Source organism: Rhipicephalus sanguineus, chromosome 2 (genome assembly GCF_013339695.2).
Source record: "Rhipicephalus sanguineus isolate Rsan-2018 chromosome 2, BIME_Rsan_1.4, whole genome shotgun sequence".
NCBI classification, from domain to species: Eukaryota; Metazoa; Arthropoda; class Arachnida; order Ixodida; family Ixodidae; genus Rhipicephalus; species Rhipicephalus sanguineus.
The window spans coordinates 13,912,183-13,929,034 of NC_051177.1; the positions used below are offsets into that span (position 1 = coordinate 13,912,183).

The window sequence follows — 16,852 nt, forward strand, 5'->3', positions numbered from 1 at the left end:
TTGAGGAAGCAGCGCGCCCTGACTCGGCCATTCTCATCGCACGCCGACTCGCTCTCGAGTCTTGGTACTGTTCCCGAGCACTCGCCGACGCTTCAGGAGATCAAGGACTTCGTGCGCGAAGAAGTTGCTCGTCAACTTTCCTTAATCCCGTTCACACAGGAGCCGCCCTCTCGTCTGCCGCCAACGCTCCGCACTGTTATTGCCGAAGAGGTCGCCCAAGCCGTTACGGTCGCTCACCATCAGCAGTCCGTGGCCGCGCCTCTTACATATGCGCCCGCTATGCAGCCCGTAGCCTCACCTCTTACGTATGCCCAGGTGGTGCGTAGGCCTCCCCAGCAGCCTTACCCATCTATGCAGCAATATGCCCACCAATCTGCACCTCTTCCTACATCTTGGGCCGAGCCGCGAGTCAGCACTTGTTGGAGGACTCCTGACAATCGCCCCATTTGCTACGCCTGCGGTACTCCAGGGCACGTTGCGCGATATTGTCGCCGTCGCTTGCAAACATCCAGCGACGCTACCCGGCCGTTCCAATACGGCGCTCATCTCATGCGCCCATCTCCTACCCGACCCTCACCACCGTGTATGCTTGCACTGACCTCCCTGACTTTCCGTCGCGCCGCTCACCATCTCCTCGACGGCAATCGCTCTCCCCAGTGCGTCGCCGACCCGGACCCTCGAACCAGGAAAACTAAACGCCGCAGTTCAAGAGGCAATAACTGCGCCATCTTCGAACTGCCCAAGTCCTCGCATTCTCCTGCTAACGTAGTCGCCCTACCTGTCGATGGTGTTCCTTCATTTGCCCTTGTAGACACCGGCGCAGCCGTTTCTGTTATAGCCGCCAAGCTCTGCCGTTCACTACGCAAAGTGCCCACGCCGCTCGCTGGACTGTCGCTATATACGCACGGCCAGCGCACGGCACATTACACCTCTCGCAGCCTGTACTGCCCGCGTATTCATACAAGGCACTATGTACGTCGTGGAGTTTATTGTTCTTTCCAGGGTGTCGGAACGAAATGTTTTTCGTTTCGGTTTTAGTTTCGTTCCACAGCAAAAAGTTCCGTTCCGTTTCTGTTCCGGAACGAAAAAAAATGTTCCGTAACGGTTCGTAACGGTTTTTTTACGCAAAAACTTGAAGTTAAGGTAATCGTAAAAAAACATTGGATTTGCGATGTAGTTACTTGCCCTCCTCTTAAGAAAGTGGGACAAGGGTAAAACACGTTTTTCAGAGGAGCGGAAGCAACTCTACCACGAATTCCTACCAACTTGCACAAAGCAGTATTAATTTCAAAGTCACAGTATTTATTTTCTCAAAAGACAAATACGATTTTTTTAGTGGGCACAGCGCTTTGTGTCAAGGCAGTGAGCAAGATCTCAGAAGCAGCACGTCATTGAATGTACTCTCTGATGTCCGAGACCGCTGTTCTGATAAAAGGATCGCCAGGCCTGCGCGGAACACGCAGCACAGTCACAGCGAAAGCTGGAAGAGCGGGCTTTGTAGAGCCCGTTGTAGATTCTCTCGGGGCAACTAATACAAGTACACATGCAAGGTACCCACTACGCCATAAATCATCGTAATTTTTCTCAAGTAGCGAAGTTCCCACTATGCAATTTTTCGTCATTTTTTGGAGAAACGTGGTACCCGCTACACATCTGTAAGACAGTGTACTTTGTGCTGTGGCTGATGACGATTAGGAATTATGGCTGAGCACTTTGCAGAGGGTTGGAAGCAGTGTTGCGGAATGGGAGCCTCCATACCATTCCAGTTCCATTCCGGGGAGTTAGGACTTGCCGCATTTCCATTCCTTTCAATTCCTCGGAATGAAAAAAACTTATCCCATTCCCACTCCGGGAATGGCCAGACAGTTCAATTCCATACCTTTAATTCCTCAACGTAGGAAAGGCACCTTGATAGTTTTATCGAGTTAAGAATGAATGCCCCATAAAGCTCTTGCCATCAGATGCATTAAGAACTGCAAAAGTACGCAAAACACGTTACCAAGGTAGCTTGGTGACATCTCGTGCAGTACAACCACCGTACTAATTCCCATAGGGGCAGTTCTTGCACTACCTATAGTATTTGCATGGTCAGCATGTTTGAAGGAATGGTGGTGTTTTAATAATTTTTAAGCTTAAATGTGCTAATGCTAAAATGACGACACAGCGTATTTTTATGCTGACAAAAGCAGTGTTCAAGAAAACTAAGCAGTTTTACCACGCGTCTGGAGCGGCCGTGAATATTGACAAAACTAAGATTTGGGTAATGGGGAACAAAACCCTCTAGATTTGCTTGTATTAGTTGGAACAGTGCACCGCTCGGGCACCTTGTGCCTTTGCATCGAATACGGAACACTGGGCCGCACTGCTCGTCAGCACTGATGGCTGCCAAGCGCGCCTCGCAAGCATGGATGTGGTGAAGAGAACTTTCTGTGTTCGCCTGTGCGCAGGTACGCAGTGTCTTCCTGGTCGCAAGGGTTATTTACGTGTGTCAGGTACTAAACTGCTCGTGAGATAAAGGTCAGGCTGTGCATAGAGTATTCGCCACTTTCGTGTGGGGGTATCAATGCGAACCAACGCGCAGGGGTAGTTTGCTTCTCCCTTCAGTACCTGCTGGGATAATGCATTTGTTTGTACTCTAACTTATGCCTCTGTTTGTAGTAGGCGCGTTGCTTATAAATGTACCGTGCATGCAATCAGCCAAGCCATTTTAAAAACACTGCTTTATTGTAAAAGTCGAGGCTCTGACTTACTAATGTTTGAAGTTTGAAAAACAGTACGTAGACGAAAACGTGCTCTATTTTCGGAAAAAGACGTAATTTCATTCCCATTCCATTGCCTCCAAAAGGCGCTTAATTCCATTTCCATTCCATTCCTCCAAGCGTTGTCCCCATTCCATTCCGGGGTCGCGAAAATGTGGAATGATTTCGGAGCCATTTCACTTCTGGACTGGTGGGAAGCATTAAACCACACACTTTGCGCTATTAGCATTGTGTGATGACTGGTTGTTATTTTACTCTTCTGCTATGCTATATTGCATATGTTAACACGATTCCTTGCCCGACATGACGCCTGTATCGAGTATTTTTGCGAAGGAGTTACAAGCACCAGCGTGGCACTGTGGTGAAAGACGCGACTGCCACGCAGAGGGCGCGGGTTAAAATCCCATCCGACCCTAGAAATTTGTCTCTCATTCAATTTTTTCTTATTTCACGAGATAGCGGTCACGGACATCGGCGGTGGCGGACAGCTACGGCGCCAAAATCAGCTGTTGTGATCTCATAACAGCTTTTGCTGTAACGAACTTCAGCGACGACAATGCCCTCTCCACTTTGGTCTTCGTGACAGGCGCGCAAAAGTCCACTTGCGTTAATATAAACATCTCTGGCTGCCACTGTTTTCCTTTTTCGCACAATTTAAGCATATCTTTGCTTTGGAATTCCTGCCCGAGATACGCGCTAATACTGCACCCTGAGATATGCTCACATTGCACGATCTCAGTTGGTCCGGATCGCGAAGTTTTCTCGTGAACCGAAAAACGATTGAAAAAAATTTCGGTTTCACTCCGGAACGAAATAATATATAAAGTTTCGGTTACGTTTTCGTTCCGATCAAAAATATCGTTTTTTTCGTTTTTCGTTTTCCGTTTTCGTTCCGTTCCGACACCCTGGTTCTTTCTGCCTGCTCGCACGACGTCATCCTCGGTTAGGATTTTCTATCACGGCACAATGCCGTCAGCGACTGCGCACGCGCTGAAGTCAGTGGCGTACCAACTCATTCGCGACTGGGGGAGCTGGGGTCGCTCACAATGTCCGCCGTATATATATATATATATATATATTTGATTTGAGGCGATATTTTATATTCATAGAGCTGATCACATGACTTGTTTGCAAAACTGTTTGTTTCAAATCAAGGAAGCATCTGCACAAACATAGTGTGAAGCCTGGGCCGCCCTATACCGCGACAATACAGCAGTGTTTAATAACATTTTGGAAATATTACCGTTAAGTTTAAAAAGTACACGCAAATTTAACCTGATCTTCTGAGCATTCCATCAGCAAACTTCCCATGCAGTCATAGTTTGGCGTTGTAGATACGATGAGTAAGAGAGAGAGAGAAAGATACGAAGAGGAAAGGCAGGGAGGTTAACCGAGCTTTGGCTCGGTTGGCTACCCTACACTTGGGGTGGGGGAGAGGGTAGAGAAGAAGAGTGAGAAAGAGACGAATTAACAGTTAGCTTGAAACTACACAAGACGAACTCGCGCTGTTAGTTCACAGGCGCTCGCGAAGTCCGGTGGTCCTGAAGAAGCACAAGAGGGCTTTCGTGACCTTGCGCATATGAAGAACCTGCTATGACTCTAGTACCTTAACTTCTCACTTATTAAACAAAACGTTGGGCTGACAAAGCAAGGTACTTCGCAGAAGTCTTGAGGATAAGCCGAGTGCCAATTTCTTTACTGTTAGAGCCCTCTAATATAAAGTCTTTCTTAAGAAGAAGACCAAGTTCAGTCGGTTAATACTTAAGCAAACCACATTGAGCTGGTTGTGTATAATTATAACATTATAAATGTCTACGAATTTATATACTAGGTGTCGTTCCTAGCCCTCCTACTTTTCCCAGCTTGGGTGGCGGGTGGACGGAAAAGCGATGAAGCGGCCCTTTACTCCTCCCCTCCGGTTCCTCCAAGTAAATATCCTATACGTAAACTGTGTAAGCTCAACTTTTCCTTGAAAAAATGTGGGCGATTATAACGTCAAACTACGCCGCATTGTTCCTTTCCGTATAGGTCATTAGCTGTTAATGATTGGTCGAAATTTTCTGGGTCATGCTCACAGCACCTGCTCGTAAAACGACGCAACAAATGACGCGCAAGTGATCCACAACGTAATTACCACGTACGCATGACTGCGTAAAAAAAATAATAATGAACTATTTTCAATACGGCGTATTGTTTGTCATTGGTTCTTCGCTATTTGTCAAAAATTTTCAATGTGCCATAAAATCGCCTCAAATTGTTACACGACATCACAAGTCTGCGAAAACACGCGGCGTTAAAATGAAGTGTGCTGAACAATAAAATTTTTTTCGGAAAAGCCGGACAGTGTCTCTTTCTGAACGTAATTTAAGAAGGCTGCCCGCCAATCACATTGGCAGCGGCTGCTTACAGCAGCGGGCGAGATGGATTCATATGTGTATAATATATAGATACTTTCAGTTGTAGTATAACGATGCTGAGCTGTTTTTGCGCGTCTACAATTCTCTGTGAACTCATCGTTACTGAAAAAGAGGTAGAGAGAGAAATAAACATTATTAGGACGAGACACAATCCTTTGCAGGTATAGGCAGCCTTCTTAGTCCAGAAAAATGTGGACGCTGATAATCTCCCTGGTGAGATGGATGAAGTAACGGGGCAAACTTGAAAGCTGGGCTTCTCAATGTACTCGAGTCCACTGCCTTGTTACAAGCCGCCAGGATCACTGCAGGTTACCATATAATAAGCCAATTCAAGCAGGCTAATCGGAGACTAAAGTGGGAATATATTTTAGCTGTCCTGGCTAGGCACATCTAAAATACTGGACACTTCTGCACACTCAACTCACAGCAGCTTGAATATGGAGCAGTCGCGATGCTATCCGTTTTCAAAGAAAGTGGATTTCCTGAAAAAGGAGAGCGTTTGATTGGGCTATAAAACATTTACTGGTTCCTGCCCATATATGCGTCGCGGATTACTTAAATTTCACGCCAGGCAAGACATACTAAAATCATGACAGATTGCTGTAATGTTATTGGCCTCGAGATCTTGGAGTGGCGCCCTCTCGTATGTGACGTCAGAGCGGGGACTCCGCTCACAACCGCGCTGCAGCAGCCGCGCTGCTCCTGTATGCGGATCGTCTGCTTCCGGCGGGAACTTTGTCGAACGAACATCCTCGCGACGGTCAGCTAACGCCTGCAACGAATGTTTTCGAGTGTAATCTTGAACTTGTTTTAGTTGCGGCCCAATCGACAGGGCCAAGAAATCCCCCGGATGGCCGACGAGTGCGCCGATTCCACCGACCGCATTGCTGCTATAAGAAAGTGAAACTATGTGTGAGTGTTCTCGCTCGTTATCTTGTTTCCGCCGTACGATACTAATTAGTTTGGGTGTTTCTTTCGACATTTCAGTAAACGTGCCGTTCTCCAGCATCTACAAGTATGTAGATAAAGCTTGTGAAAGGTCGCGGTGCCTCATCGAGGGCGAGGCGGTGTACGACGCAGGCCACGTTGTTGAATGCGCGGTCGAGGCCGTCAACAGGGATCGCATCACCGCCGCAGCTCTCGTCCTGCAAAGAAGTGCGCAAGTGCCGCCTTGTTGCACACCCCCCTGCCGATGCCCATGATCACAGTTTGTTCCGTAATGTTGGTTCAGTGAGAACTATATTACGTCGTAGTTCATATTAACACCTCACAGGGCCGTCGCATGGGTATTTGAATATAGCAAATAGTTAATTGCTGATTATACCACGCACAGGGCCACAGAGATTAACGTAGCAAAGGCAAGCTGAGTCGAATTTCACGCCACGCAGCCTAACAAAAAGCTTAAAGAGCTCCGCTTTTAAAAAAGTGTCTGCATTGCCTCAGGTGAAAACTTTTTAGAGAATGTGCACTAAACAGCGGCAACAGGTTTCGCTTATGAATTTATGATAAGCAGTCCGCTAGGCGTGCACTTGCCTTCATAAGTAAAATACGTATGTACACCATCCAAATGCAGCCGTAGTCTCAGATATCCTGCGCCGCTCAGCCGAGCTCACGAGGCGCACTTTTCTACGAGGCGATTCGGAGGCCGCGTCGTCGGCTCCTTGTCGAGGAGCCTTCGCGGCAGGTTGTGGGACGGCACCGCAGCTGGTGTAAGTCCCCCATGCTTATAGCCTGCGTGCAATAAACGGCTTAAGTATTGGCTAGGTGCTTAAACGCGGTCACAAGCCTGCCTGAGAGTGGCGCGTACGGTGGGTATAGCAGAAGTCACTGTCCGCGAAGTGCTTGCTGCACACGGTCAATGAAGGCGTGGCGCGCTTTCCCATTCTCAGCTTGACTATCCACTCCTTCTTCAACTTTGGGTCCTTAGGATAGTTGTGAAAGCTAACGCCTTTTTCACGAGCGGACGAAGTACACTGAGGCACAGAGCAGTACTTCACCATTGCGCAGTACTCGACGCGGAGACAAACGGGCGCGGTTCTAAGAAACAAAGAGCTATACTTCTAAATGAACGTTAAAAGCAGACACACGGTTGTTCGAACAGCGTCAGTAGCCGCCATACGCAAGACAACCAATTGAACTGCTTTTTTGTTGAGATTTACCACAACGGTGGTTTCAACCCGGCGCTGGGCCGACGTAGCAGACGAAAGCGCGCGAATCCCCGCTCTGGCGTCATACAAGCACCGTTCGCAGCGCCGCCATCGGTCGCACACCAGGCCAATAGAGCCCCTGCTGAGCGATAGCCTCCTCTGCAGTGCTGGAGCGCAAGACGCACAAGCGTGGAATAGGCAGCCCGCACTGCAGGTAGCCTACAGTGCATGGTCATGACACACGGAGGACAGTCGTCACAGCAGAATCGTAACACAAATTTTATTATAAGATCACGTTATTGCTGCATTCAAGTAAAACTGTGCCTGACTTGTTAGTTTCCCAGTCTGCAGCCGACAATATCCCTGTCGAAACTGGGGGGGGGGGGGCCTCCGCCCCCCCAACATTTCTCAGAGGGGGGGCTAGCGCCCCCCTTGCCCCCCCGGTAGATATGCCTATGGCTGAAGTTGAATTTTCGCCGCTGTGTGCAGAGCCATTCCACGACGCTCTTGATCAGCTGCCTAAACTCGTCGTGCGCGAGGACACCGACGTTCCGCCTGCCTCTCTTGCCATTGCCCTGTCTTTTGCTGTGGCCTCAACGATGCTACGGTCTTGTTCACACCTTCCGACACCTTCATGAGTCACAGAGCCGTCCCACTGCCTTTTGCGGCTCTTGACGTCGCTGCCGGCCACAGCAATATTTTTGTATACAATCCCCTCTCCGCACCGGTTATGTTTCTTGTCGGCGAATGTCTCGGTCGCGTGGAAGAACTTGACTCTTCGTTCTTTCTGAACGTGCCAGACGAATCGTATCATACGGACTCGAACGACCTTCATGCCCTTTCAACACAGGAGGGCTCGTCGAGTGAAATATTCACGAGTTCAATCGCCGATACCCTGACTGCCGAAGAACGCGCCGCGCTTCTTCAACTTCTCCAACACTTCACGACTTCGTTTGATGTTTCTCAGCCGCAGTTGGGCCACACGTCGGAAGTCCACCACTACATTGACACCGATTCGCACCAGCCGTTGCGTCAACGACCGTACCGCGTCTCTGCTGCAGAACGTCGCGTCATCAACGACCAGGTCGAAGATATGCTACGCCGTGGCATTATTCAACCATCCCACAGTCCTTGGGCATCTCCTGTCGTGCTAGTTCGCAAGAAGGACAGGTCTATTCGCTTTTGCGTCGACTACCGTCGCTTAAATAAGGTGACGCGGAAAGGCGTCTATCCTTTGCCGCGCATCGACGACGCCCTTGACAGCCTTCAAGGAGCAGAATTCTTATCGTCCTTAGACTTACGTTCTGTCTACTGGCAGGTTCCGATGGCTGAAACTGATCGCGAGAAAACTGCATTTATTACACCTGACGGGCTGTACGAATTTAATGTGATGCCCTTCGGCCTTGGCAACGCACCTGCCACGTTTGAACGACTCATGGACAACACATTGCGTGGCCTCAAGTGGTCTGTGTGTTTATGCTACCTCGACGATATTGTCGTTTTCTCTCCCGATTTTCCTACCCATCTACATCGGCTCAGACAGGTTTTGACGTGTTTAACCAACGCTGGACTGCAACTCAACCTCAAGAAGTGCCGCTTCGCCGCGCGGGAGCTGACCATCTTAGGCCACATTGTGTCCAAGCACGGTGTTCTACCCGACCCTGCGAAACTTCGTGCCGTCGCCGACTTCCCGAAGCCTGTTACCATCAAAGAGCTTCGAAGGTATGTCGGACTATGCTCCTACTTCCGGCGCTTCGTCCGAAAGTTCGCGTCCATCATGTCGCCGTTGACCCAGCTCCTACGCGGTGACACAGACCTCTCCTCCTGGTCTCCTGAGTGCGACGTCGCGTTTGCTACGCTCCGTCGTCTGCTCACCTCTCCTCCCATCCTTCGCCATTTCGACCCAACAGCTGCAACTGAAGTGCATACAGACGCTAGTGGGGTCGGTCTTGGCGCTGTCCTCGCCCAACGTAAGCCCGGCTACTCCGAATACGTCGTCGCCTATGCGAGTCGCACGCTGACAAAAGCAGAGACCAATTACAGCGTCACTGAAAAGGAGTGTTTTGAAGCGTTTTGGAGCAAACATCCCCGGTGAATTTTATCTTTGAGCCAGTTTCCCCATCTGACGACATGCGCCGGCGTGGACGTGACCTCGTCCACGTGGCCCGTCTCAAGCCATACCACGGCCCTCTGCCTCCAGACTCCTAGGTCGCCAGGATGGCTCTTTTTCGGCGGGGGCGAATTCTGAAGAAGACGCGTCGCCGGTCAGCAGTATCGCCAACGCTCGAATCGCGCTGCTGGTCGCTGGCATCTTTCTGGACGGTGCTCTGCCCCGACTCGCTGTGTTTGTTCAGAGCGTCACCACAGGAACGCACCGCCAATAAACCTCTTCTCAATATACATATATATATATATATATATATATATATATATATATATATATATATATATATATATATATGTGTGTGTGTGTGTGTGTGTGTGTGTGTGTGTGTGTGTGTGTGTGTGTGTGTGTGTGTGTGTGTGTGTGTGTGTGTGTGTGTGTGTGTGTAAAAGTAAGCGCTCGAATCGCAATTCGAAGCGTTCAGAAGCATATGCTTAACAGTGGCTAGCTATAACGAGAGTTCAAAAGTAAACAAAAGCTGGCGTACGACGAGCCAACGAGTCGAGCAGTCCCGCATTACTGGCGAGCAGTGTTGTATGCATTACCGAAAAAAAAGTAACTAAATACGTTACTCGTTACGCTAAAGAAAAAGGAACGCGTTACCGCCCTGCGTTACCCATAAAAAAAGGTAACGCGTTACCGTTACCGTTACCCAAAAAAGTAACGGACGTTACTTGTGCCGTTACACCATAGTCAGAAATATTAATCAGTGCTTCTTCATTTCAATAACATACAAGAGCAACTTTATAAAACTCCTATTCTCAGGTAACATTAAAGTTGTCGCACAAGCAAACATTTTACCCGAAATACTGAATAAACGAGAACAGCTTGCACAAATCTGTCGTAACTTCGCAGTACTATAGTGGCCTAAAGTTACCTGTAAAGAAATCTAATAAACATTACTGTCACAAACGAGCGCGTTAACATTTCCGGACACCTTGCCATTCACTGCCAAAGATGTGGCTGTTTTCCCATTTTTGATAAAACTAGTATTCTCAACAGGGCAAGAGATCGAGTGACTAGAGAAATTATTGAAGCGTATGAAATAGATAAAATGAATGATACATGTGTCAGCATGCCATCCTTGTCTCTAACAGATAAGGAAAAGAGATATCTGGATGCGTCACTCTAGGTTGGTGGCAACTAGTTGTGATTGCGGCAGAACATGCGCTTTTGGGTCCTGCTTTTGTTTCTTGTTTTGTGTGCACCTGCTCGCGTGTGTCTATATAAGCGTCACGTGCATATAAAAAATAAACATTCCAGTTGAAAGTCAGCGCTGTGTGTGTGTTTGCGTGTTCCTTCTCCGTCCGCGTCCAGTCGCGCTGTAGAAACTAAGCGCGTTAACAAGGCGCGCGAGACATGTGATGGCTTCTAACTGTGTGGCACATGGGGAAGCTATTTTTCGGAATGGGTCATTAAGCACAAAGTGATCGATTTCATCATCAACGCTCTCCGCAATGAAAACACCACTGAACAAGCCTGAACTAATTATGACGGCGTGCTTCTACTGCTAAAATAAACGCGCAGATTTTGTAGCAATAAAGGAATGCTTAATTGGCATAAATCTGGGGAAAAATGTTTGCGCACATAAACAACTTCTTTTTTTTTCCAATATGACCTGTATAATTGCCTGAAATATTGCGACTGCGTATGTGAAAGTGTTCAAGGTCAGCCTCACTTGCTCAGGATTTCAATAACCAGAAGCATAGGCGCAGTTGCAAATAATAAGAAGCAAAACTAATTTTGAATACGAAGTTTACAAACAGTGCTAGAGTATATTGCAGGAACAGTTTCCTAATGTAACTACAAGCCGCTGAAATTATATAAGCAACAGCTGCGTTTAAAAGCTTTAATCGGACAGCTTGACTCGTTTATTAGCGAATACGTCCGCACCTACGCTAAATAGGAGCTCGACGGACGCACTATATGGTACTCCTGTATTCACTTTAAGGAAGAGCTGGTGAGCGGGCGGAAAGCTTTCCTTGACGATGCCATGCGGCATCAAAGGTACCGAGACAGCCGCTCATCTTCAGTTGGCGATTACGTTCAGAAGGCATTTCCGAAGAAGTCATCCTCCTTTGTGCCGGAGCTCACACCCAGTCTTGATGTCCGCAAGCCGAGCAGATCTCGACAGTACGCTTTCGACGGTTACGAGCACCGCATTACGCTTCGCTTCATCGACATTCAACGACAACTTGAACCTCGATAGCAAGGTAGCCGAAAGTATAGCAGATCTTTCGGGAATTTGCTCCCCATTACAATTTCCCCTGCACAAAAAAGGACCCCGTGTGGGGTCGCTTTGTGAACGCTTGGCGAGCCGACAGCAGTCCGCAGCAGCAACAAAATAACGTCAGGGCGAGCTCCGAGAAAGGCGCTCCTACAAGACGAGTGAATTTTGTGTCAGACTGCGAGAATAATTGGAATAAAAAGTAACGAGTAACGTGACACCTCACGTTACCGAAAAATTGTAACGCCACGGTCTAATTGTAAATGTCACGGTCTAACAGCAAACGCTGATCGCTCTCGATGACACCTTCGATGTCTTCAGCTTTTTCTGCGCTGACGGGAATTATGACGCTGGAGCGAGGTGGAATGGTGACTTGATCATCGAGCACGTTGAGGGCACGTTGGCATGGATTCGTATCCGGCGGTGTCGTTTTGTTCGACGATAGAGTTATCGACTTGGTTCTTAAGTCGATGACGGCGCCGTGATGGTTTAAGAAGTCCATGCCAAGTATGACGTCCCTGGAGCAGTGTTGCAAGAGTACAAAACTCACAGGATACGTGCGATTATTGGTTGTGACTCTTGCAATGCTGTGCAGACTCCAGACGGCGTTATTAGATGGCCTCCAGCGGTACGGATTTCGGGGCCTTCCCAAGCAGTCTTAACTTTCTTCAACTTCGTGGCGAAGGGCCCACTGATGACGCAATAGTCGGTTTCACTACAGACGAGAGCGGTGACGTTGTGGCCGTCGATAAGAACGTCGATAAGAACGTCGAGGTCGCTAGTTCGTCGTCTTGCATTGCAGTTAGGTCGTGGCGTCGGGTCACGGCTACGTCGGTTTGTTCCGCTACTTCCCCGTTGCGTTGTCAGGTCTTCTTGGGGCCACCAAGTTTCGACGTCAGGGCTCTGCTAGGCTTGCGGCGTGTTCTTTAGATTTCGTCGCGGCGTCGTCCTCGGCGGCGGAGGATCTTCGGTATTTTGTCGTACAACAACCGCACCTCCATCGGTTGCTGCCCTTAGTTTTCCGTATACGGGCTAGGTGACCGGCCCGAGTTTGGCCAGTGTACGGTCTGCGTTGGGGAGAGACGTAGCGGCCTGGCGAAGGTGAACGGGAAGGTTGTCGGGGTGTCCACTGTGCTCCTGCGAGGTGGTTGGCGATGTCACGTGGTCGTTCACCCCGCTGTGGAAGCGGCGCGTCAATGGCGAACCCACGCAGTCCCATCTGTCGGTACTGGCAGTGGCAGTAGGTGTGGCCAGCTTCTCCGCACTGGTAGCAGAGTGGGTGGTGGTCGAGGGCACGCCAAACGTCGGTCTTCCTCGGCGTGTATCGCTGGCCGGCTGGCGGGCGGTATGACGTCGGTGGCGGCGGTGGTGCCTGGCGGCGGAACTGCTGTGGCGACGCGGCGTCTTGACGTGGGTGAGAAGGGGGGGGGGTGTTGCGTCGGGCTGCAGCAGCATAGCTCACTGCTTGCAGCTGTGGCTGCGCTGAATCGGGGGTGCCCAGCGACTGCTGGATTTCCTCGCGGACCATGTCGGCGATCGAATCCACTTGAGGCTGCGCCGAAGGCAATAGCTTGCGCAGCTCCTCTCGCACGATCGCTCTGATGGTTTCCCGTAGGTCGTCGGTGCCTAGCGAGTGCGCTTCGGTGTATCTTGTCGGCAGGGTTGTGCGGTTGTATTGCTTTGTCCGGATCTCGAGGGATTTTTCAGTTGTTGTAGCCTCCTTCGCTACACCGACTATGTGCAGGCTTTTGTAAAAATTTGTCACCTAAAGAAGAGGATTTCTTTAGTGGCGTTCACAGCTGGCCATTAGGCTGAGTTAGACTCGAGATCTCTATCACGGATTCTCAAGCATTTATTTTTCTCAGCGTCGAGTTAAACACATCGAATTAGCTTACAAACAGTATTAACAGCGTGCTCTAATTTTTATGCTTCACTAATGAGGCCTGTAAGCTCAGCATCCACTCGAGGTATCATGGACGCCGTGAGGAAGACGCTTTTCTGTGGAACGAGCGTAATATTGATGTTGAGAAGGTTCTATTCTCGCTGAACAAGTTGCGCCAGCGTTTAAATTGTAATAAGTGCTGTGTAAGCACTCGAGTGACACAAGTTTGCTTTCATGCCGTCGCCTCCACGTAGACATGCTTCGTCACCGCCTTATTTCTGGGAGGCCTATTTAGACGTGGAAGAAACTCTCGCTGATCCCAAATACAAGGCGTGCTTTTGGAATGATTTGCGCAGGTACAGAGCGGGCAGTACGGCGCTCGCGTTCTGGACCGAGTGCAGTGGCCAGCCAACGACCCGACGCTCATCTCGGAAGGAGTGTTTGCCATGGCCAACGTGTTCAGCTTCGCGCGCATCATCTACCTGTTCCAGACCAACCCGCACCTGGGTCCGCTACAGATCTCGCTCGGCTGCATGATCGTCGACATTGCCAAGTTCCTCTTCATTTTCTTCCTGGTGCTCACCTCCTTCGTGTGTGGACTGAACCAGCTGTACTGGTACTACGACCCCACCATGGGCTTCTGCGAGACCAAGGAGGTGGGCGGCGTCAACATCACCTTCAACTGCCACCACAACCCGGACGCTTTCCTCACGTGAGTGACTCGTGTCGAGGGCCTGTCTTTGTGAACAAGGACGCCACACGTTTCACTTCAGGGAGGACACAAATCAATTGACGCTCTTGCGGGGCTTCGCACATTGAGTAAGCTCAGAAGTGCGCCGAACGGTGATGCTCCTCGTTTTAATCGCTTCTCTTCGGGTGCTGCGGTGATATCGAAGCGCAAGTAGGAACGCCGAAAGTAATTATGATTTTGTTTGAACGACGAAACCACCTTCTGCTCCGACTAACGAAGACGCCAGTGTTTTGGCGTCGGAAGTTTTTGGTCATATGCCAGCAACGCCAGAAAGTGTGCGTTTTCATTGGCTTGACACGCCAAGTGGCACGTAACATTCGTATGGTTCCCGTCAAGCCACACGACTGTCCGCACATATATATATATATATATATATATATATATATATATATATATATATATATATATATATATATATATATAGGCGAGCGGCCCCTGTTTGGGCCAGTGTACTGTCGGCGCTGCGGTGACATGTAGCGGCCGGGCGACGGCGAGCGGGAAGGTCGTCGTTCTTGCCACTGTGTTCCGGTGAGGTAGTCGTCGATGTCGCAAGGCCGTTCGCCTGGCTGCGGGTATATATATATATATATATATATATATATATATATATATACACAATGTCGAGGCGGAAATACTTTGCTGGAACTGAAATTGCATAGACGAGACTAATTAACCAAAACTCGTTAATTCACTTTTTAATTATTGAGTTGAGGGCAGTGGTTTATATTAGAATGTTGTAGTGCGTGCAAATTTATGGCATACCCATTTTTCAGAAATTGGGGAAGTTGCACATAATCAGAGTAATCGATATCCCAAGGGCGAAATCCCCTCTGCTACGTAAGACCGGAACTACACGTGACAAGGAAGTGGCGAAATTTAATCAAGGCGTGCCAAAGCGGAATATGGTCAGGCAAATCGGCAAGCATTCTGAAATACATAAGTGGTCAGCTTATTCTTTGGGTGCGATGTGTGGTGCTTATGCGTTTCTTGCTTAATCTATAAGTAGGAGCGAAAAACAATTTCGCCTGTCTGCAAGAAGAAGCGCCGCAGTGGCTGGCCCCGAGTTTTATGCTTCACAGAGAAAGAAAAGGTTGATATTGAAGTTTTCCTGCGCGCAGCACGGGGGAAAAGACAAAACAAAAAAAGAACAGATGAGCGCCAAACAGCACACGCAAAGGTAAGGCTGGCGCAAGTGAGATGACTTGCCGCTTTTCACGAAACGGTACGGCCACGACGCGCATTCATTCAAATGTCGTCACTTCCTTGTCACGTGTATAGTTCCAGCCTTACGTTACAGAGAGGCCGTGTTTCCTGCGCGCCGGGCGCGATCGTTATCGATTTCACCCTTAAAATTCGATGGTGAATATCTAGAATTACGTGCAACTTTCGCGATTTCTAAAAGAAATGGGTATGCCATAAACCGCACGCACTACAACTTTCTAATACAAACAACTGTCCTCAAGTCAATAATTAAAAAAGTAAATTAGCGAGCTTTTGTTAATTAGTCTCGTCAATGTCATTTTAGTGGCGGCGACATAGAGTACGTGTGCGAACACGACTGGAGCGCGACTGGCATAGAATTTTTATAAAAAATCTGCATTGTCTAAAAAAGAAACACCCTGTATATAGTATACTCGTCTTCGTACTTTGTCGGATACAGAAGTATTTCTGTTTTTAAATATCACGTTTTGACGATACTTGAAACACAACACAAGGTGCGCTGTGTCGCCATGAGACGGGACTTCCGCTATATTAACAGCGAACCTGTTTAAGCTATCGGTAACGCGTGCTTCGTCGTGAAAAACTCCACAGGTGGGCCGCAGGAATTGGGCAAGCCCCGCTGCAGAGTACAGCCTTAGACGAAACACTCTGCTCGGCGAAGTGGAGCACGTGAGAGAGAGAGAGCGAGAAACATAAAAATGGAGTAATTAAAGGGAATAATTACATAAAAAAGGGCAAGACATAGAAAGAGATCGAAATAAACAGACACGAAAGAGAGATTAAAAAAACAGTGCAAAACGGAAAAGGAAAGAAAGAAGCAGAGAGAGAGAAAGAAATAGACGGAGAGAGAAATAAATAAAAAGAAACACACTCAAAAAGAGAAGGAGGGAGACGAGGAAGAGCACCCAGCTCCTTCAGGCTTGGCAGTACGAAGCTGTCAATTTCTCGGAGGTGTTGGCTTCTCCGCAGCGCAGCGGAGCCACTTTTGGCCACGTGACTGCACTAGGCGAATACGCCGAATGGTGGCGCTGTAGTCACTGGAGGCGGAACGAGTGGTGCCCGAAAAACGGTGGGGCAACTCTGGCTCCTAAAGGAGAAGCCATATGCAGTAAATCTTTAAGGAGAATGCGCATTGACACAAAACGAGAATCACAAGTTAGATCACTACGAACAGGCGCCGAGTCCACCGAATGAAAGCGTGATCCAGGAATGTGGATACCTCGTGCACAGGGTTGGAGAGGCGACAGCGGAGGCCGGCATTCAGCCAGGACAGGAGCCACGTTG

General features: G+C 48.9%; 1 protein-coding gene across 1 annotated transcript in view; it reads left to right on the forward strand.

Moving 5' to 3' along the window:
* The window catches only part of LOC119381054 (transient-receptor-potential-like protein), a 182,341-nt gene that overhangs the window by 69,655 nt on the left and 95,834 nt on the right, over positions 1-16,852 (forward strand). The window contains exon 5 of the mRNA XM_049412203.1: positions 13,953-14,308. Within this exon, the coding sequence (XP_049268160.1) occupies positions 13,953-14,308 (356 nt within the window). The remainder of the gene's footprint in view (positions 1-13,952; positions 14,309-16,852) is intronic.